Source organism: Ciconia boyciana, chromosome 1, assembly GCF_034638445.1.
Source record: "Ciconia boyciana chromosome 1, ASM3463844v1, whole genome shotgun sequence".
NCBI classification, from domain to species: domain Eukaryota; kingdom Metazoa; phylum Chordata; class Aves; order Ciconiiformes; family Ciconiidae; genus Ciconia; species Ciconia boyciana.
The window spans coordinates 216,605,444-216,629,064 of NC_132934.1; the positions used below are offsets into that span (position 1 = coordinate 216,605,444).

At 38.3% G+C, this 23,621-nt stretch overlaps 1 protein-coding gene across 2 annotated transcripts in view; it reads right to left on the reverse strand.

Moving 5' to 3' along the window:
* Positions 1-23,621, reverse strand: part of ACER3 (alkaline ceramidase 3) — a 68,030-nt gene that overhangs the window by 4,108 nt on the left and 40,301 nt on the right. Inside the window, exons 4-11 of one of the 2 annotated variants that reach the window (XM_072850879.1) lie at positions 22,865-22,917; positions 20,590-20,671; positions 19,413-19,448; positions 10,657-10,715; positions 7,222-7,323; positions 4,402-4,506; positions 2,618-2,663; positions 2,274-2,389 (exon numbers count right to left, since the gene is read on the reverse strand). In XM_072850879.1, the coding sequence (XP_072706980.1) occupies positions 2,336-2,389; positions 2,618-2,663; positions 4,402-4,506; positions 7,222-7,323; positions 10,657-10,715; positions 19,413-19,448; positions 20,590-20,671; positions 22,865-22,917 (537 nt within the window). In that variant the 3' untranslated portion in view covers positions 2,274-2,335. Of the gene's footprint in view, positions 1-2,273; positions 2,390-2,617; positions 2,664-4,401; positions 4,507-7,221; positions 7,324-10,656; positions 10,716-19,412; positions 19,449-20,589; positions 20,672-22,864; positions 22,918-23,621 lie in introns of those variants that run through there. The other variant, XM_072850878.1, reaches the window with a different exon arrangement.

The following is a 23,621-nucleotide window of genomic DNA, read 5'->3' on the forward strand; positions in this document are numbered from 1 at the left end:
TCCTGCAATTACAGGGAAACCAAAGAGCCCCCCCAGATCCTCTAGTAACAAAACCAAGGCCACTAAAATAAAGGTTTTGTTCATTTTCTTAAAAATACCACCATACCTAGCAGATGTCACAAGTGACTGTTGATAGGTCTCGTTGCTGCACTGCTCCTGTTATGGGACTCTTTCCCTAACTTATGAAAACATGTAAAAATACTAATAAGAAAATCGGATACAGTGTACAGAAGCATGCTTGAGAGAGCCTGGAGGTGAATAGGCAGGCACTTATTTTTAAGCTACATTTTTCAAACAGTTCTCAAATCTCTTTACAAAAAATATGCCTTCTGGATAATTAAAGACACTTGATCCAAGACAGCATTTTCCTACCTAGTTATCCCAATGTCTTTCAGTCTGAAGATCAGTCAAGTTTCCTGACACAGATGCTGACCTTGTCTATGGAACTGGAGCCTACTGACAACAAATCTGTTTTAAAAATTTCTTCAAGAATCTTTATAGTGGTTTGCTGATTACAGGTTGAAATGCACTGCTATCAGCATGTGCTTAAACCTCACTGAAGTCACTCAAGGTTAAGTATCTTTTTCTAGCCCTGAGTTTGGGTCTATTTGATCCCAAGAGTCCAGGGTCAGTCACATAACAAAAGCCACAATTTTATTTGGAGATTCACATCAGTAGGAGTGCTACTGATGGACACAGAGGATGCAGCTAAGCTGCAAACAGGAAAAAAGAAAAAAGATATGAGAGGGAGGAGACCATTGATTGTACAATACAGATTTCAGTCCGACTTTTTCAGCAGTTGGAGCAAGGAAGCTTATGTTAGCCAGGACTTTGTGATCTGGGAGACAGCTTTATAGCTACGTTACCATGCCGTGCTGTTGTGGGCGCGTTTTAAATCAATACAGAATGGGATTTCCAATCAGTCTGAGCATTTCCCTTTTTTCCTTCATGGCAAGAAGGATAAATCCCTCAGAACATCAAAAGCAGACAAAAATTGCATAGCATGGCAGCTAGGAAGCCCAGAGACAGACTCCGTTAGTTGCCCCAAGATTGGAAGAGTCAAAACCACAGCCTCCAATATGAGGTATATTTGGAAACACTGTGTTAGTTCAATGTTTTCTTTATGCTTACTTATTAACTTTCATCAGCTGGGTAGATAAAATTGCAGAAACCAGAGGGTTTGTCCCCCCCATTAATCCCCAAAGTTTGGTTTTAAAAAGGTGGTCAACTTCCCCCAGAGTAACCATGTGATGGACAGATTAAGAGCAAGCAAGCAAATTGCTGCCAATTATATTTTGGGGTACCTCAACACCAATCTTGTTCTTTACTCTTTTTCAATACTTTCAGAAATTATCTTCTTATTCAGAAGTCAGACCAATATTTAAGACTTGTAAAATAAAGGAAAGAGATGAATTCAAAGCTGAACTAGCACACATCTAAGGTGTTTGTCAATCTGTAGTATGAATGGGACATGGGGAGTAAAAAGTAGGGATGGAAAAGGGAGGCATGTAAATAATAATTACGAAAAATTTTAAAAAAGTGTTTCTTGTGTTTATACAGTCACCCTGCAGTCTCCTGATGGATCACTGGTCAAACAAATTAGGAATTCAGTTTCCATACACAAACAAGAACCCATATAATGCTTCACCATCTTAAGTGTCTTCTGCCGGTCACACCCTGGAACACCCTCCATGATGTACCTCAGTTGGACTAAAGAGAAAATGGAAGCTTGGTACAAAATGAACTAAATGGCACAGGTATCCCAACTGTTTTGCTTAAAATATAAATTGCAAAGGAGGCTGTGGAAAAGCAAGAAAGAATAAAGCCCTAAATCAACCATTACATACTTCATTAATTGTATAAAAGTGCAAGATTAAAGTAGTTCAGGTTAAGCATTCAGTTCACTATAGGCCACACAAATGCTTAGCTTGGCCATCAATGGCCTATTTTTGTCATTCAGTTACTAATATTAGTTTAAACCACAGAAAGAACAACAACTGAATGAAAAACGTATGCAATCCACTTCAAAAATGGTTAGTTTTCTGTGACCAGCACGAAATATTAGCTCAGTATCATCAGCTATACAATATATACATAAAAATATTGTGTCTTAATCTTTGTTTTAACAACTTAGAATAAAGCTGTACTAAACATTATTTCCCTAGTGTGCCAACTCTTTGCTCTGTTCCGGCCAGCTGGCCTAGTAACACAGAGAAGTCCTTTTTTAGCAATGATACTTGAATCAATCCATAATTTTGACACTTCAGCCATAGTAACTGTTGAATCGCTTTATTCAGCCAGGCTAAGTGGTCGCATGTGACTGCCTAGGTCTCAGTCAAAGCTTCTTGGGCGGCTCCACAAGAAGAACAGGCCATATTCCAAAAACAAACTGTTAAAAGAAAAATAGGAAGAGGGGAAAGATTTCTTGGAATATTATGTTTCTTGGAACAGAAACCAAACACTGTTAACCATCATTTCAACTGCATTTCTTGGGATGCAAGTAGAAACCAAAGATAGTACCCTAACAGGCATAATCAGTGAGCCCCAATGCAAGTTCAAAGCACAAGATATCCAAACGCTGCAGTGCATTAATGGACACAAAATATTGCTTGCTTACCTTCACCTTTGGCCTGTGTTTCAGGAAAAGTGTCCTTGTGTATAAACTGAGGAAAAGGAGAAAAGTGTGTTTAAAATTTCATGTATAAGACAGCGTATAAAATAATAATGATGTACTGATCCCAGTTTTATTTTCTATTCTTATTTTCTAAATTCTTTTCTATTTTCTAACTAGAAAAGAATTGCTTCTGTGATTGCAGAGCTACCCATTTTGCCTAGATTTACGCAAAATAGAAGACATTAGCCTACAGTAAATCCCTCTGTGCTAGACTATGATTAGCAAACTAATCTACCCTATCACCTATGTGGGAAGAAAGAGAGAAACCCAGAGAAGTAAATTCTCTCTCCACTATGGAAAAGACTAAACAGGGACTAGAGCCTGTCATTTTGGAAGGATGACATTAAATCAGTGTGCCACAAAATACAGCAGATGTTAAGGGTGGGGGGAAGCAGCATAGCTTGATTCTGTATCTCATTTTTGTTCTTATACAGCCTCTCCCCTCGGTAGATCTTTTCCTGTGTATGACCTCACTTTTTAAAGTGGACATAGCTCATGCCACTGTGTGGCTGAGAAAATACTACTAATGCAGGGAAAGCATGTAGTTCATTGGGGTAGGACAGACAAAGCAGGCATCTGCACATTCCCCAAGGGCCAAAGGATGCAAACCCAAAGTATTTTCTCTGTGCAGCATGCTGGAAAAACCTTGCCTATGCTATCCGAACTCTCTGCATCAGCTTGCTTTCTGTAAGAAATTTTCTTCAAAAGATTATCTCAAGCTGTTTAGGGCAGCAGACAACCCGTCAGCCAAAATGGAGCAGCTGTTTTCCACATACCATGACATATTTTATATACACATATATACAGGTACATATAGATACACATCCATATACACATGTATATATGTACACATATACATATATGTATTATAAAAAAAGCTATCAGAATAGCTACTGGAAATGTACTTATTTTCCTTGCATTTTCCTTTTACTAGCTATTTTCACATCTGACAGAAAAGGAGAATACTGTGTTACATGTAGAAAAACTGATATGTAATCCAGTTCTCAACTACATAGAATGTATCTGTTAAACAGACATTCTCTTATGGTTAAGTGGCAAAACATTATTTCATTACATAATGAACAAACGACAGAAATTCTTCCGATTCCAGCTTAAATTTTATTTTTGTTCCTGGTTCCACTAGATGGTGGTATGGAGCAAAAACAGAGACAAAAATCTGCTGGCTGAAGACTTGCTAACTTAGGATCTCATTTAAGTCTCCTTCTAAAACCAATATCCTGCACTTCTGGGAACAGCTCTGCTCCAACCACTCTAGCCGTCACCCTTCTGCTCTACAGCATGGTGCCTGCTAGTTTTCAGGAGCAACAGTGCCTATCAAAAACATTAGTTATGCTTCTAAAATTAAACACGTTTAAGTACTTTAGGATTGCCGCTCAAGAACAGAAAGGTATTAATAGCTTATATTTTGAAATTAATATACTCTCAAATAGTTTTGCAGTTTAACTGCTATAGGGTTCCCATTTGTGAATTGCGTTTTCCTGAAGATTCATGACTATTTAAAGATTAATGATTAAATTTTGAAGAATATAAATTACTTTTACAGACTTTTTAGACTAGTTGCAAAGAGGAAAGAAAAACTCCCACCAGTTTAGTAAGAAGTAATTTTCCTGCTCTTCTGGCCAATACAACATTTTGAAGCAAATCTGAACCTGGGAAAAAATCCTAAGACTCCTTTATGAACATCCAGTTTAGAAAACATTTCCTACCTTAGCAGGATATGAAGGTAAGAGCCCAGGCCTGTAAGAATATGCCACCATGCATGAAACTGTGTCACAGCTCCCACAACAGGAGGCATCTTCTCTCGTAGTGCTCTGTCAGAAAGAAACATCATGCAGTGGTTTTTTTTCAAGCTAACCAATCTCAAATCGCAGTGCTTGACTGTCAGATCACATATTACTGTTTCCGTATCTCAGGCATGTCTTCACGAGTGAGGCTTCACGTAACAGGCTTTCAGCAGGTGAGAACGGCAGTTACATCTTATACTGCCAGTATAGAAAGATATTAGCAAACTGGCTTTCTTACACATTTAAAGAAAGCACACACTTCTTCATACAATGAGTGATCAGTTACTTCTGGACTCAAATTTCAGGTAATATATTTATGGCATCCCACAGTCCCAAATGAGTTCTACTATTCTCCTCCCCAAAACCTGGTGAACTACTGTCCACAGGATGAAATGCTGAGTTTAAGGTCTGAGAGAGGAAAAGGGATCCAGCAGACATCACCACTTTACATTTGACAATCACACCACCTATTCTCCAGCTCCATGGAAGCTTAGCTTGCCTTTCTCTGTTGTACTCTAAAACAGGGACAAAATGGGTGTTTAGTAAAGAAGCAATGAAAGTAGAGGCTCTGAAATACTCCGCCAAAATGCTTTGTATTTTGCACGGTTATGGGGTGTGAGCTACTTGGGCAGAGGCTAAGGGATGGAGATAGAGAAAGAAAGGGGAGAAACTACATTGCCCTGATTTCTCCTGCTCACTAGGCTTCTGCAGATAATGTCTGTGTTGGTTGATAGTGGAGCAAATGTTTGCATCTGCCTGTCTTCTTTTTTGACTTTCATTTCACATTCAGTCAAAACAAAAAAGGGAAAACAATGATTGCAGGTGTTCAGGAAGAAAAATCTGCGGCTTCTGTAATACTTATTTACTGCTTGATATTACAGTGTTCAGTCCCCCTGACTAAATGCTAAGCCCTGAGCTACTGCTTAGTTTACAGAGCTGCTCAGTCACAAATACGAACACAGAGCTTCGATTCAGTCAGCCTGGGAACGACATAGTGGAACACACAGACTGTCACCCCGGCACAGCCTCTGAGCCTTTGGATGGCAGGAAATCTCAAAGCTCAAGTTAAAAAGTGCATGGATCCAACCAGGGAGGCTGAGTGCTATAGATGGTTTTTCGTTGTTTTTTTTAATTTAAATAAGCTCCAAATTTAATGACATACGGAAAAACAAAAACTGAACCAAAATACAGTTTTGAACATTAAAACCAAAAAGAGCAGGTAGGTGGATGATTCACAAGTTAGATCTTTAGAGAATAAAAAATTACAAGGAACTAGAACATATTTTCTCCAAAGGTTCAAGTTATAATACCACCTGGAGAAATTCAAGGCTCTGCAGACATTTGATTAAAGCTAGTAAACAAGCATGTTTATTTTTTCCAGCACCATAACCAAACAAGTATTACAGGAAATATGTTAACTTTTTTTTCCCTTTGCAAAATGAGGCTGGAAAAAAGTCCTTCAGCAGCTGGTGTAATCCTTGAGTCTAGGAACAAGTTCAAAACCCCACGGACCTGCAGCAGCTCAGCAGGCTTAGTGAATTGGGGGTTATGATCTCACCAGAGATGTGATGCAGCTGCAAAAATCAACCCTGATGCCAATATTTGCAAAGTCACTGTATACCCACCCACTTGTGTTGGCAAAGAACTTTTCTATGCCATCTGTATCAAGTGTTTCTAGGGATGAGGCACCATGTATCATATTCAGTACACCTACATTTTTTTAAAAAGTTTCAAGAAAACTCTGTTGGAGTTAACTTTCAATTGGCCTAAACTAGTGCAAGGACTACAGAGCCAAAAGGGACAGATGGAATACACTAGACTTCTTTACAGCACGCTATGATCCGACCCTGACAAAGCAACCTACTAGGACAATTCTGTACGCCACAGATTCAGCAGCATAACAGTGTATCAGATAGTCAAGAATGGATTTTCTGGATGCTGGCATCAACCTTTCCATCTCCTCCAGCTTGTGGCGGAACACAAGTATCACAGCTAAGTGAAAGAAAGGTGCAGTTGTCCGGTTCCGGAGGAACACACATTAAGAGAACCACCTGTTGGACTGGTGTTCTTTCTGGCACAGACAGGATATCTACCCGTACGATGAGCTGGTGGGTTCCTACAGGCTTTGTCTGGAAGCCTTTTTTTATGCCATTTGGCAATACACTGAACAGAGAGGAAGTCTTTCCTGGCCTCCTCTACAAGTGCTAAGCCAGAAGACTTCAGGCTAATAATGACAGCCGAGCATGGTGTATTGGCTCACGGAGTTACTGTCTTTCTGAGATGCTCAAACAGCTGTTGTTTATTGGTGACAGATATATTGCAATATATTTCTTTAACCTGCAGAACTACTGCTTTTGATATTTTCCTGGGAAATGGCAAAAGCAGAAACCAAAAAAAAGCAGGATAAAAAACTCATTCAGATGAAATCAAGCATGAATAGCAAGCTTTAGTAAGCCACAGATCCTCAAAATTACTTCAGTGACACTACTTTCTCTCAATTTAAATTGAAGTTAAAGAGAAATATAAATTATTTGAAAAAATAAATCTATTCATGGATTAAAAAAAGTTTAAAAACTGCTGAGTGCTGAATCTAGTCATGAGAAAACTGGATAAAACCCTTGTGAATGTTTTGTAGGCAGTGTACCATACATACCAGGAGATGGACTCGAATATACACAGAAAAAACAAAGCTTTATGCTAAAAGACTATTAAGAGCTATCCAGACAAAGTGAAAGAACTCACCTCAATTTATCACAGAAAATGTTGTCCACATTCCAGAGAAAAAATCCCATTAAAAATACAGTTAAAGATGTATAGCCTAGACCTCTAAGCCAAGGGTATACCCTAGAGAGAGAGAGAGAAATAATGCAAAGTTTAGTTCAAGATTCTTTAAAGGCAGCTTTTATGTAACTTACATAAATACTATTACATACAAATAAACTGCTTTATTAATTTTTTTTTTCACGGAAAAGACAAACATCGACTTCAAATCTCATCTATTTAAGTACTGTATTTTACCTCCTCCCCTCTCTCCTGAATTCACATTCTCCTAGACTGGTCTTTTAAATGTTTTATTTCTATATTTGTAATTGTTCCGCTAAATACTGCTCTCTCCTAACGCAACAAGTAAGTGGGAAAACTGAAGTTGGCTAAAAGGTACTAATTCTTCAGTTCCATGTATAATCTTTCAGTTAAAAAATAGCCATGTTACAAAATAGGACTCTCCCAAAAGAAAAGGCTCTTTTCCAATATGTGATATCCTTATACTAGAGGACTTGTTTAAATAAGGTCCTTCAAAATGACTGTAGTCTTTTGTGAACGTAGACCACCATGACCAACAACTAACCAAATGAACGGCTTTAGAAAATAGTAATTTCATGTTGTATTTTATCGTTGAGTGCTATGGGGGATGGAAAAATGCCAATTTCATTTTGAGAGGAAAAAAAAATCCTCTTTAGGATATGGAAAACACACTGAAGAATCAGATGCAATAAAATGCATCATTAATAAATTTACCCTCACTATCTGCATTCAGGTTGGATCATGGAATTGTAAACTTCCTGCATGGTAGTTGGTAGCATTTGCTCCTTTCCCACTAATAAGACAAGTCCAAAAGCGAACCCAATTCCAACCCTAAAAGGCTGCCATGAAATACTATTCAAATTACTTTTAAGCATTATGAACGCGCAGTTTAGATTCTGGGTTAAAACGCATTCCTGAGCTGCTTTTTCTCCACTGTGTTATACACAGCACATGTATCAGAGCTGTGAGCACTGGCAACCAAAATGTAGAAAACACAACAGGTAGAGCTGCTTCCGCAGGGCCAGCTAACCAGATACAAATTGTACATGTTCACAAGTGTACTGCCAATACAAACTGGCAAAATTATTATTGTTTAGTCTAATAAATGCATGGAGCACCATGCGGTACATGGCAGAGACTACACTGCAATATTCCTGACTCAGTGCTCTAGAGATGTAAGCAAGCCCTGGACATGAAAGAGCACTAAATGGTATGTTATACATGCTAGTAATTAGGTAATTATAGCTAGAATTGTTCAGGAAATAAATGGTGGTGTTTTGTGAAGGAATGAGAGAGAGGCTGGCATCACTCATTAATGGGGAACATGCTTTGTGAACAGAGAACAACATGTGCCAAGTTGTAATCTTGGGAAGGAAGCAGACCCAAGAAAGAGATGAAAAGCGTGGGGAAACAGGCAGGAACAGCAACAAATGATGAGGATAGGAGGAGGTAGCAGCCTGGAAGGAATAACATGCTGTTCTTTGAGATTTTTTTACCCTAAGCTCAGAGTGACTCCAAGCCCCACACTAAGAAATGTGAGTGATAGGAAGCTAATATATATTAAGGAAGTAAGAAACTAAATAAGCAGGAATTGGTGTCAATATGTAAGTTGAAACAGGCTTGGACAAGTGCTAGCACTACCAATGGAAAGACAGGAATATGTTTTAGCAACGCAGAGGAAGCAAATCCAGAAGTGTACTTGGGGATGACTTTTAGAGAAACGAAAGGGTACCTTCAGGTTGGCACAGCTTCTCTAGCAGAACTAATTTAAAATTAGTGGTAGTTTAGTTAAAATTTAGAAGCAGTTTAAACCTACTTCTGTCCCCATCCCAACTTTCTAACCAGTTTGCATAGTATAACCAAAGCGGGAAGCAAGTCTTTGTAAGGCCATGTTGCAATGAAGTGATCTAGCTAATTAAGAAAATACACTTCAAACCCTAAAACTGAAGTGAAAAAGTAGGTGGAACTTCAGAGACAGACTTTGCTGGAGGAAAACAATGAATGATACCCTGGGAGAGAGGACAGTGGTGTTATTGATAGTGACAGAAGACAACGAAATGCTTCAGAAATAATGAGAATGCACAAGTGTGTGGAATTTGCAGAACTGGAAAGATAGCAGGCCCCAGGGTTAGTCTACACGGACAGAAAGAAATTTAATCTAAGTGCCTAGAAGTGTGCTAAATCCTTGTATAAGAACAAAATTAAAACGACCTGAACTTGATTCAACTTAGTTTCCCTTGGAAGTGAATTAAGGTAATGTCACTTAAGACCTCTAGGTTAGGATTAAAATTTCCATGTCCATGGGTTTGAAAAGTGCCTTTAAACTGATGCTTGTTTCTAAAGCTGCAAAGCAACACGCTATCAGCTTTAAGTTCTTCTTGCTTCATAAAAGTCTGTGAACATTTACACTTGGTCTGTGGGGATTTCTTGGGGAAGGTCAAACCAAATTAAATGAAGTTGCAATTGGAATGTTATTCAATGAATCTACTTTAAATTCACAGCTTTTGTAAAATTCTTCCTTGTGTTCCTGAACAGATACGTGTATAACTTGAAACAAAGTTTAACAAAAAGTACATTTAGAATGAAGTCAGTAGAGAGACATCAGTAATTTTCAGGGGCAATCCTCAAATACACGAGACCACCCACTATTCACAGGGGAGAGACAGGAAGGGGCAACCAACTGAGCCCCTGAGAGCTAAAGGTATGTGTTTACTCCAATACTGATTTGATTCCTTTTTCTTCACTTTTACCCACCACGTCTGTGCCCTGATGATTCTAATGCTTCTCAATGTCTCCTAACATTTCTAATACCCTTTTGTTTGTTATAAATAGTTTTTATTTCAATTTCCATAATGTATACCTAACTTTACCCAGTCAAAACTGTAAGGAAAACTATCATTTAACCTTCTGTGTTATTATCTTTTACATTTGAGTTTTAGATACTTGAACAGGGAAGAGGAAAGGAAAATATTAACTGATGGTTCAGCTCTGCAGTCTTACTCTCGCCTCTCTCCAAGTATCATCATTAGATTTTGGACACTGGCAATAGATTTCACATGTTACCCAGCAATATGAAGACAGAAGCCCCATTCCCCTCGAAGTCCTGGCTAACAGCTAAAGCCACTAGCAGAACACCTGGCAGTGAACACTGATCATAAGCGTAGAGATCTCTGTTTTGTTGAATGTTATCCCAGTGGCTTAAAAAAAAAAATGTAAGGAGATGAGCAATTCCCTTTAACCAAGCAGAGCACATGAGCTAGCAATACGTACCTAGTTAAAGATATTTTGCCATTTCCAATTTCTCATGTAAGGCCACCAAAAAGAGATGCAAATGCTAAGTTATATCTTATAATGCTAAACTAAACAGTTACTTACCATAATACTATATAAACAGATCGTAGAACTATAATGGAAACTAGCGTTCCATACATGATCTGGAAATAAAAACAGAGATAAAATTCAGCAGTTAGATTCAAGAAACTTTATAAAACACTACAAGAGTAAAAAATTTTTAAAGCCTCTGTTGATTTTTATTTCATAGTCTCAGGAAAATAGTATCCCCTCTAGCTTCCTCTCCAGAGTCTTCCATAAAAGTTTCAAATAAAAGTATGATTATAAACCATGCCCTTTATGCAATTACAGGAAAAGTCAGTTGTGTAAAACAGCTGTTTCACTTTTTGAATTAGAAGGCAAACGCTAGATGGCACTCAGTAAGCACCCTGAAATCAAAATGGTAACTAACTCCTATCATCTCTTCTGTATCTGTGCATTTTAGCCCAGGATTGCGTAAGCATCAGCTAAAACAGTTTTTGAAAGCTATACTTCCTTCACTGATATTTGATTAATATTTTTTCCTGAAAGCAAACACCTGAATAGACTATGCACTATGCCCACACTGAGCACCAGTATGGAAGAAAGTTTCCAGGAAGCATTTAAAACCAACTATTACAGATTGTTGGGATGCAATCTAATTATACAGTGGGAAGGCTGCACGCTCTGAAAAGATCCGTGAGCAAAATCTGGCTCACTGTAGGCTTGATGAATTTGAATGTAATCGCCTGACTTATATAAAAAAATCAAAGCAATCATTTATTTTCTGCCTCGTGATCTTTAAACCACTCTTTTTTATTCACAAGCTTAGGATCCACATAACACCATCTCCAGGATGTACAGAGTAAAGAGGAGAAGAATTGTGGTCAGTCATGCCTGAAAAGTGATGCAGAAGCCACTGCAGCAGAGAGGATTTTCAGACACTGGTGACATTAAATTACTCTCAATGCTTTTTATTCTGAACACTGTTTTCCTCCTGCCAAAAGGCAGTTTGTTCCAAGCAGTTGTGCCTTGCTCTTTGCCTCTCTCCAGTGGCCCACAAGCCCCTTGCTATTTTTCGCTTCCTTGTTCACTGACTTTCCTTTCTCATTTTGGTTTTAGTTAACTCCTATTTAATGCTGCCCTGTTTTACATGAAACAGAAAAATGATAAACCTTTGCTGCCTATTTTTAAAAGCCACTAAAACTGACAGAGGTATGTTTACAAACCAGTGTCCTCACCACATTCTACTGACCTCCTCATACCTTTCCTTCTTTTAGACAACATTTTCTTCAAGGCAAGAACTACCTCTTACTCTACTGTAACCGGGGCATTCAGCTATTACTATCCTGCAAGCATATGCATGTGTCTAGTCATCTGACGTAAAATAGATTGCTGTAATAACACAAAGTGAAACCTACCTTTCGAAAGTGCATAAAGGCAAATTGTCAAACTCCTTTTAGCTTTAAGGATGAGGTTAGTAGCACACACCATATTATCAGTGCATATATACAGAACAAGACAGACAACAGAGCCCTTATAGAATCATAGAACAATTTGGGTTGGAAGGGACCTTTCAAGGTCATCTAGTCCAAACCCCCTGCAATGAGCAGGAGCAGCTTCAACTAGAGCACGTTTGCTCAGAGCCCCGTCCAACCTGACCTTGAATGTTTCCAGGGATGGGGCATCTACAACCTCTCTGGGCAACCTGTGCCGGTGTTTGACCACCCTCATTGTAAAAAAAAAGTCTTCCTTAGATCTAGTCTGAATCTCCCCTCTTTTAGTTTAAAACCATTACCCCTTGTCCTGTCACAACAGGCCTGCTAAAAAGTTTGTCCCCACCTTTCTTATAAGCCCCCTTTAAGTAGTGAAAGGCTGCAATAAGGTCTTCCTGGAGCCTTCAAGTGTGCTTCCCTAAGACTTGAAGCGTGCGGCAGTGTACCCAGCACATCTCAGAGCAGCAGGCTGAGGGCCCTCGCTAGCACCCCGTCCCTCTAACCTTGGTGTGTCATCCCACAGCTTGTCATGTGCAAGCCTGATATTATCCCCCTTCCCCTTCAAGTCTAGTTTAACGTTTATGTTTGAAAACAGGTAAAAGTAAGCTCCAATATTGACTCTGCAAAGTCATTCAGCACAGCAGCTCTTTATTTGCATTCAGAGTGAGATCAAATAACTTCAGTAACTATACTACTACTACTGCTGTGTGTTCTGCTCTGTCAAGCTAAACAAAGCAAAACTATTTGAAAGGCTCATTGGTTCTGGCTTGTACTTTGTACAAAACTGTTAGCTAATCCCCTTTCTGGGGTACAGCACAAATTGGGGAAAAAAACCCAACAAAACTGACTCAACACAGCCTGAGTATGAAGTGCTTATCAGTTCCAAGCTAAAGGTAGAAAGGGGACTGCTCAGGGGTGCTAGGTGCTGCATGCTGGTACAATTCTTCATCACTGACATTTTGCCTAAAAAGACCCCACCATATAACAAATAGAGACTAAATTTAAAGTTAAATGCCATTTTACTTCATCAGTCTCATTTAAAACAGCTTGTTTTGTTTTCCTAAATCAAATTCAGTAATTTATTCTAAGAGAGGGATGGCACAAAGGAAGAAACCCATAGAAAGGCTCCTCTGGAACCCGAATCAGTTTGATGCCCTTTCCTTGCTGATCTCCTCCTTCCTACAATTTCCATTGCTAAAATGCTCTTCTGCAGCAGAGACACACGAAAAACCTACCACGAGGAGAAGTTTCTATCGTACTCATTAGGGGTGTGACTACCTTCATGCTTTTATCCGATTTCCTCTTGGGTTTTTTGTACAAGGAGTTAAATAGTGTCAGACTATGCCTAGAGAAACATGGCTTATAGGCAGCCCAAAGCCCAGGTAAAACACAGCCTAAAAATGCTATTTTTTTGCAGCAGCTGCTAAAAGCAGGGAAGAGCAAAAGCTAAGAAAAACTTTCTTTATAGAGCCTGTGGCTTGGTATCTCCTAGTGAGTTGCTTAATGGCTTGCAGAAGGGGACAGTCTTAATGGAGGGAGTAAGGAAAAAAAATAAAAAGAACCTTGCAGTGACTGAAGAAAAATATGCCCACAGTTGACACTTCAATTTCTTGCCTTTTCCGCTCCCCCACACAAACAGGCTGTTAGCAATAAAACACATTCATGTTTAAAAGCCTGTGAAAGACTGGAACAACAAACTGTTCTGCTCTGCGTGCTCCAATCCTCCTCTTCACAGTGAAGGCAAGCATCGAGGAGGTGTTGCTGTGATATGCAGAGACTATAGCTGCATGTCTCGCTACAGCTGTTTCTTACTAGAGGCCTATAAACCAAGCTATACAACTTAGTTTATACTTCAGGGAGCAGTGCTTACTTTTACTCCTTTTACCACCCATGGATTTACTATTTTCATCATGCCAAAAATTTGTTACGTATTAGCCGTCCACCCAAAGAAGGATAAAGTATATATATATATAAAAAATCTACCTTATTCAAGTTAACTCAAATTTTTCAATTCCTTTAGCTCCCTTTGTTCTTCTTCTTTAACTAACACATCACTTAAGTGACAGATGAAAACCCAAGCAAGTTTTGTGCTATTTTGTCTCACAGTGCCCTTAAATTGTAAGCCAAAGAACACCCTTGCACTACAACTGAAACAAAAGGAAACAGCAGAATCTCATCATCTTTTGTTATCACTAGACAGTTCCCTCTTTGTTGTTTAAGATGCGAATAAAGCTCAATGTCTTTCAGCTTCGAAGCCCGTATCTTTGCAATGGGGAAAAACCCAAAGTCTTATTAATACACAGTGGACTACCTGGTAAGAAGGCCAAATATGAAGAACATCCTTCTAATTCACAAATGAGAAGTAACCATTTCAGGGCTCAGTGTTTGGCAGCATTTTCGATGTGGAGGCAGTTAAGCAAATCATATAGATTCACTTCTTATGCAAGTGGGAGGCATGGTTGGCATTCCACACTGGGGGGGAGCATACCAAACTGGTTCTTCATCTACCCTTCTAGTACAGAAAGCAGCAATAGCCTGTTATTTCCACTTCTCAGTTTGCTCTGCTCCTGGCCTTCTGCCCATCCTTGGTTAATAAAGTCAACTTATCAGCCTCAAATATTAGTGTACACATTGGGAACTGCACTGCGAAATTTTGCGTTCTTGGCAACCACTGCTCGTCTGTTAATATACTAACCAGCTATCAAAAGATAGTTAGCTTAAGTACTTGAAGTTGGAAACTGTATTTGCAATTTACAACACAGAAAACAGACTTCTACATGTTCTTGGATTCCTGGTAAAGAAATCTGAGCAGAGAGAAAGAGGAAGGACAATCCCCAGAAACACTGAGTAACTCAGCATAGTTATGACTGTTTAATACTACTTGCTGCCCTGACAGCTCCTGAATGAACTAATTCACATTCATTTGGCTTGGTCCTGTTTAGATGCACGTACGCGATGGCAAAACGACACGCAAGTCACTGTTGTTGCATGGCACAGAGCATCTCTCCAGAGCTTCTGGGACACTGCAGCAGTAAACTGAGCTTCCCCTTGAATGACCTGTACAGCTGATCCTTTGGAGAGTCTGAAGATCCTTCCACATTCCCTAAGCTATTGTGCAGGTAGAGGTACTAGCCAGAATGTAAGCTGTACGTGCATTCTGGAAGACATCCCCAAACAAGCTGTGTAACAGAGTGAAATGTCACTCAAATTAGTTTTATACGTGGTCTTCAGCAGGACAATGCCCAAGTAGAAAAAGCTCTGTGGTGAAGACATGCCTTGAAAAGATCATTTTTAACAGACTGCTTGGCAACCTGAACATGTAGAAAGTAAGATGACACGTTCCACTAAAAGGCACAATATATTAAGCCACAAGCCTACAACTAACCGTTGCCTTGGCAGCAGGAGGGACTCTGGGGAGCTGTAGGACATCAAGTGGGTCCACACAGATTCCCAAAAATGGGGAGTCCTGCAAGTTTGAACAGGTTGTACCCTGACATAACATATTCTTCATGCAGTTTCAGGCTCTCATAGGTACTTCTACGTACACATCTCATAGTGATTTCAGTTCCTTCTTTGCATTTGTGTATTTAAAACACCCGTAGAGAATAATTTTATTAATTTTTTTCATTGAAGCAAATGAAATACCTTTTTCTCCCACGCTCACTCTCTCCATCTTACCCAAAGTCACCTTAATTGGTAAATCCAATATTTGTATTTTACTTCGATCACTGTTGCAGAAAATTCACTGGTCATATTATTATGCTGTGATCAGTGAACACATCCAGGCACTCACTCACTCCCTCCTTTGGTGATCTGCGTGCGGTTTAGAATAAGTACAGCTGGTATTTGCCCATCAGTTCATGCTCTTCCATTTTGAATCATGTCATCCTAGTCCTCATCATCTCCCAGTTATCTCTTCATCTCCTCCTCTGTACTCAGTGATGCCTCTGAACTTTGCATCACCACAAATATCATCAGTACACAACTCTTTTTCCTGCTATAGGTCATTAAATAAAAACAGTTCCACTACTGATCCTGAGAAAGTCCAGACTGAGACTGCCTTTCATCATCTCCTTTAGTCATTTTCCACTAGTCACTCCCTTATCCTATTTGCAATTCTCATACTGATCTGCTTCTCCAGCTTGCTTAGTTCCTCATGGGACACCATAACAACAATTCTGGAATGTCTATACAAAAGACTTTTCTTTAAATCACATTTCCTAATGTAGAAGAAACAACTACCAAAAAAACCCAAAAAACCCCACCTATCAGGTTAGCCTGAACATTTAATCTAATTTTCTATTTACCTTTTAATTATTTGTTCGCTCAAAAATTGCTTCAAACTGTTGCAGCAGATGACTATGCAAATAAAACAGGTTTTTAGATCTATTTCATTATTCACATTACTTGGCCCACTAGCTGAATGAGGTTTTTGATCACTACAAGTGTATAGCCAGCATATGGTATGTAGCAAGTAAACAAATCAGGCTGGAAAACAATGCTTTGTACATGACAGCTTTCTAGGCCATATCATGTTAGAAAGAAGGCTACTTGTAAGACTTGAGTCTAAAAGTTCAACTGCCAGGGTAATTTCTTCTGTTTCCAGGGCCGTCTTATACTTGTGTGTCTATGGATCACTCCACACCAGGAGCCAGTCTTTCCAAACCCCCTTCCTTGTATAAGCACAAATATACATGCGGTAAACAGGGATGAGCAACTAATCTGATTTAAAACTAATTCTGAGGAGAGTTTTAACCTGTTGAGTTCCCCAATCAACTTCACATCAGAGAGTAAATTTGTCTGCCAGATGGGAAAGAGGGGAAAGGCATAGCTGTTTTCTTTGACAATGATGCTGGCTTAAAAACAACTAGGAAACTGGGATGTAGGGTTGTTTAGGACCATGGAAATTAGGTAATAACAGTGCTCTAGCCGGAGAGATTTTGACATAAACAAGACAATACATGCTTGTAAAGGGCACTGCTATCTTTCATTTAATTGATGAGGCGGCAAAAAATACCAGATCACTTGTCAGGCAGGGAAGTGGGTTTTTCTCCTTCTAATGATGTGTAGCCTCCAACTGACCAAAACGTGCACCTCATCCCTCCTACGGTTAAAGCACTAAGGCCCTTAAAGATCTGCAATATGTGGATGGAGAAAAAGAAGTTAGTCTCCGTTGCCACTGTGCCATGAATAACAAACTGAAATCCCCTTCGTGCCCTGCTGGCAGTAAGCAATTTATGAGCCTAAGTTGGGAAGGAAAGTAGAAAGTAATTCACTGAAAAATGAGGCTTGGATCCTGGCTATTAAATATAATAGGATCCTTTTCCATTCTTACTGCTCTCCTTTCAGGGAAAAAAAACACACTGAAACAATGTACAATATAAAGCTGTCCATGTAGTTATTCCCCTTTTTGCAAGGCTGACAAATGATGATGATCACAGACAAATACTTAGAGGAATCAAATGCTGCTTTATGTCCTGACGCTGCTTTCCAATACAGTTAGGGACCGAGACTGTGATTTAAACTATGATTGCATGAGCATATTTAACTTTACTTCAAGTCTATGCGACCCATTCAGTTGGAAAATACTTACTGAAATTACATTGAGGGTTTGTTTGGGGGTTTTTTTTGGTGCACTCTAAAATAATGGACAAGTATTAAGAAAATAACCTTGCTTAGCTGCTCAGTGAGAGAAATGTTTCCTCTGGATTTACAACATATTTGGCAAAGACTGTGAAAAAATGAGTGCAGTGCTTGAATGTTTGGAATTTGACCATAACTGTATGTTCTCCATAAAAATCCATTTGGAAAGAGTTGTTGTAAAAAGTCTACCTCTTTTATGGGCCTATATCTTTTCTACATTGATTCCTCATGTATAAATTATAACAGGGAATTCATATTCTGAACCTAAGAGAAACCAGATGCAAAAAACTAAAGGTCTGGGGCAATAGTTTAAAGTTTTGCTATTTTCCTCTTTCCCGACAAGTCATAATAGTATTATGACTTGTATCATCTTAGTATAAGTATCATCTTAGTACAAGTATCATCTTAGTATTTATAACATGGGACAATACCTATGCCAATGCATCAAACTGGAATATAGTGAAGCTGTGATGTATTTATGGCAATAAATGTAGGTTGAGTAGATAATTGATTAAAGAAATAAAAGTCCAATATCAGTAGTAAATTCTGCCACTGTTGTTAACAAAATTACTTTAAGTAACTTCATTCAAAACCAGTTATAACCAGCTCAGTAAAAGCATCAGAAATTGCTGCTTTCACCCCAGCCAGTATCTTCCTGCCAGAAATGTAAGTAGGGGGAAAAAAAAAAAAAAACGGATTTAATTAACATTATCAAAAACACCCTGCAAGTTTCTCTTTTTATCTATAGGTAGAGTAACAATTCATGTTTCTAGGAGAGATTATTTGGAGCAGCTGGGAATTTATTTTATTCGTCAGTGCTTCACTAATCCACCAACAGGAGTCACGTATCATTTTTACAACTGCTGATGCAGCAGGCACATTTTGACAAGCAACGGCGCTGGTGATTTCAGAAATTAAGGCTTTAAAGCTCTGTCCTGCAAAGAGCTCAGTGCTTTTGCTTGCAATTTTTCAGCCGTTATCCCTAATCAAAAAATCATAAATGAGGGAAAACTACCCATGGCATACCTGAATGAGCATGATTTCTAACCTCCTGTGAAGAGGCAAGTGATGCAAGTCCTGTCCCCACAGGCAGTGGATGCATTTTAATACTCTTGGGCTGCTACAAAAGGAACCTGTACCAAATGTGCCATTAAGCCTGTAAGACCATAACAACCAGTCTGCTTCATAACCCTAGAAGCTTGAATTTACAAAGTAAATTTTTTTACAAAGTAAAATTGAGTAGTTAAAAAAACCCCAAACTAATATGTTAATGTGGAGAGACGAACATGGTGCTAAGTCACCCAAGCCACGTTACGATGTCAGGTCACAGTTTCACAGCAGCTGCTAATGGAAAGCAGCGGACAAGGACTCATTAAGCCCTTCCTCTCACACACACCTTGGCCCATAGCAAAGGTCACCTTGTTACACTTGCCACTGATAAAAAAACCATGTAAATATTAGGTCAAATGCTAACACACAACACACAATAAACTCTTCTAGTTTTTCAGGTCACCAAGTAACGGGATGGCAACATGACAGGCAGAAATACTGCTTAAAGAAAAAGCAAAAGGCAAATTGTGCTTGCCTTCCATCTTCCTGCCAGCTATAAAATCCTGTAAAACATTCTACTAAAACAGCATAATTTAAAAACAAGATTAGCTTCTCCAACAGAGCAAGATTTACCTGATGGAATACAGGCTCTTTCAAATTTAAGTAAACCTGGAAAGATTAAAAAAAGATAAATAATTTGCAACAGAGAACGATCATAACATTATTCATTTAAATATTGCCAAGACTTGTTCTGTTAGAATCAAGACATGATTGCCTATCCATGCACCATTAAAGTTGATTAAACATTTGAAGTTTCCTCTGGCAAAACCCAAGGTTTTAACCGTGGAATTATTTTAAATTAAGAAGCACAAATAGAGACATTAACATCTAAAATCTCCTCATTTAATACAGTTGCAACACATACAAAAACAATTAAGATGCAAAAATTACCAGACACATTCTTGATATGCATTGCAAGAAGAAAATGTACTCTACTCTGATTTGCTATTATTAATGTTTTTGACAATGCTTTAACATTTCAACTCATTCTACAAAAAGCTAGTAGTTCTTCCTATTGTTAATGCAATTCATTTAATTTCTGCTTTTGAAGAGAGAAGGCCACTAAACCTTAGGCATAACATGCCACAAGTGTAAAAAATTTTAGGACGCACAGAAGAGAACAGGCAAGTATTTTGAAGGCAGAAGATGACCTCTAACACTTTTTTTTTTTTTAAAGAAATGGTTATCAATAAAAATAATGAAGGAGATTCCATCTGTGGTTGACAGCCAGCACAAAACTCATTTTATTCATAAAGGAAGCACACTGCACTGAGGAAGGGAATCAAGTTAGCCATGACAGTTAAAATTCTTCTAATTTTTTAACAGCTAAGTTCCTTTCTTATTCTGGCTGTTGTTTTAAAATACCAGTCAATATCCTGGACTGTGTATCACAGTTCACTTTTTGCAGTCTGTTGAATAGGATTATTCTCACTTCTGTAGATGAATTGAAGTGAGGGAAGATGAGGAATGAGCTTGTCCAAGGTCTCATAACAAGTCCACCTCAACTGTTTTTCTCACATTCCTATTCTAGCAACTGGATTACTGCTTTTCTTCGTTTATTCTATACAGTGGTTTAGATAGAAAGGTTTCAGGTTTCTCTGGCCAGCCCATAATTCTCCCAGCAGAAGAATAATTTCTCCTTCTTGACTGGACGTGAGAGAGATTCAGTACTGCCTGTATAACATTCCTTCACTGGTAGGAAAACTGTCAACCTACAGGTGAAAATGCTGTATTAGAAAAAGTTACTTACTATGCTGACTACGAAGCTGTATGTTATTAACAAGAAAAGCAGTGGATAATTGACTGTGTTCTTGTACTTGAAACATTCATACCTGGAACAGAACATAAAGGAGAGTGATAACATTCATCACTTACCACATAAAGGACTCATTTTTCAAGGCATTATTACCACAAAATTTGTGAGAAAATTGATCCAAATGAGTCTTAGGCCCTTCAAGAAATTGTAGCTCCTCCGATAAAGATGTGTCATTTTAAAATAAAAATTCACACTTTTACCAATATTTTTTTTTTTTTAAATATAGTGCAAAAACCCCCAATAAGCTCATGCATATACAAAAAAACATCCTAGTCAGTGGAAAGAGTTGGGGAAGCAGAAGCATTTTCAGGAGGTGCTTAAGGGGTGATAATGGACAGCAAATTAGAAATGAGTTTAAAATGCAATACAGCTGCCAAAAAACATTACATCTGTGAGCTAAAGGCAGCGTGGGAAAGGGACTGCCTTACAAAACAGTGAACTCTAGAGATCTGTTAAAATGCAGATTGTTTATGGCTTTACTACAGTCACAGTGCAGTCAATTTGCTAGATTGGGAACTGGTCGAAGTGGAAGGTAAAAACATCTAATTGCTCCCAGTATGTAAAACAACTAATTAAAATTAGCTTCACAATCTCTACACTACACTTCAGTCACAGTTGAGATGGAATTACACACACACATCCCAGACCATATCTCCATCAGAAAAAAGGTCCAAAAAACCCAACAAAAAATGAACTCAGAAGCACAAAATCATTAGGGCTAGAGAAAGTTGTCTATATAACTCCAAGTTACATCTGCCTAGTTTATTTGTTTATAAACTTTTGGAAACAGACACCATCATGGATAAATAAGAGGAGACAAAGAAAAAACACGTAGGAATATCTGGAGGGGAAAAAAAAAAAATCTACAAGACAGCACAACGTGCTACATTGCAAAATGGCTTGCCAAAGTAATTGCACAGCTTGAGAGGCAGTAGGACTGAATCACGTATAAGGGAATGTCCTGTGCAGAACCACCCCGCCACCTACCTTCAAGAAAACCAAAATGATTATTAAAGGTCTCCTAAACTAAACATTAGCTCATTCTTCAGAACATTTTAATTACTACCAAACATACATACACAGAATCTTATTAGAGCTATAAATGCAGTAACAGACTTCAGTGCTTTTGAAGATAATAGAGTAACCATTGCACAAAACAAGCATTATTATTTTTTCAAACAGATTTTTATAGCCACTTCTCATCCTTTTCCCAAACCACATTCAAATCAGACAAAATAAATGTAAAGGCAGTTCCAAGGAGATAGGGAGCTACAATGGAAATATTTCCACTGACAGAGGCATTACAATTCTGGTCCTGAGTTTGCACAAATCATACTAATGCATGAATCTCAAACTGGTGGTAATTTCCACAGATGTAGGTTTAGTCCTATAGCATCCCATCTCCATTGCAAGCTACCAGTAATCTTCACCAAAGATATTCCAATTTTCAACGGCTGAATATGTGATATATTCAAAAGCAAAAAGACAATTTTTTTGTCTTTTTGTCTGCAACAAGTTGATTTATCATTTGGATTTTCCAAGTGACAGAACACATCATGTTAAATCCAGGCCTTGCAGCAACAGGCAAGAAAAAGCCAACTTACGGCATCTTTACAGTCGCCAAATGCTACATTGCTCCCGAAATTAAACGGGGGAAAACATCCTGGCATGGCATTAAGCTGTCATGCATGTTCCAAGACACTCCACAAAACATGCACTGAACTCTTCATAAAATCTTTTTTCTTTAATTTTCTATATGAGTGGAAAGCAGGTTTAACCAGAAATCTGAAATTTGCATTTGGAGTCAGACTACATCATAGAAATACAGCTCAAATAAATTACAATGTTGATAATTTTGTAGACATTACTGAAGTTGATTTTATTATGCCTGCTGTTTACATACCAAGTAACACCGAGCTCTGCTTGTATACTACACATAAAATCTTTAACAAGAGTTTGGTTTTTTTTTCCTGCTAAACAAATACTTGTAAAACATCTCTAAATTAGCAAAAACTATGACTAAAGCCAGCCTGGTGCTCTAATGGCCAAGTCATAATGCTGTACTGCTAGCAAAACTGAGATCTCGCTGAGATCAGTAAAAGCTTCAGTGTCAGCCTTACTATACACTAGACTGGGCTTCACAGATTCTATGTTTCAGAAGTTAATATTTCATTAATATTCAGAAAAAAAACATTTAACAAATACTTACAGGCAGTAGACAAACACACAACAACTGTATATCATTGGCAGTTCATCCAACAGCTACAAAAAGCAGAGACATCAAAACATTAAAACTACTTTTAACTCACACACTTGTGTAAATCAATTAAGGAGAGATAAGTCTTAAGAAAACAGGAGTTTAAGTAATTTGGATATCCACCTTCTTGACTGTACTTCAGTACACAGCAGCGTCAAATCCTAGTCAACTACCAAAAGCCTGCTGCATTAATAAGATTACTCTGAATCTTTTGAATATTATGTTTCATAAAAAGCCCACACCTTCAAAGAATCATGCAGTTTTCGCTGTTCATACCTCTTGAAATATTTATAAGAATTAGTTTTGTAAAGTCAGATTGAATAAGACCACCCCATTTACAGCCTGCTCAATACAGGCAGTAGCATTTTCTTACTCCTGTACAAATTTCACAGAGAAACTTAAATAATTTTTTTCCATAACGTAAAATAGAACTTTAGTCCATTAGGAAGTACCTTGCGATGTGTTTGCATGTTTACTTCCTAATTTTGGAAGTTTCTTACATTGTTTTAATTCAGAGACAGGTTTTTTTGCTTTGTTTGTTTGTTGTGGGGTTCTTGGGGGTTTTTCCCCCCCCAAATTATGACTGCCATATAATGTTTTATTGTCTTAAATAATTTTTATACTCTAGGAGAAGACTGGCATGTTACAGCTAAAACAGTTATTTCTCCAGGAACTTGCCACCTTAATGGAGATGAAATTAAAATAGTAA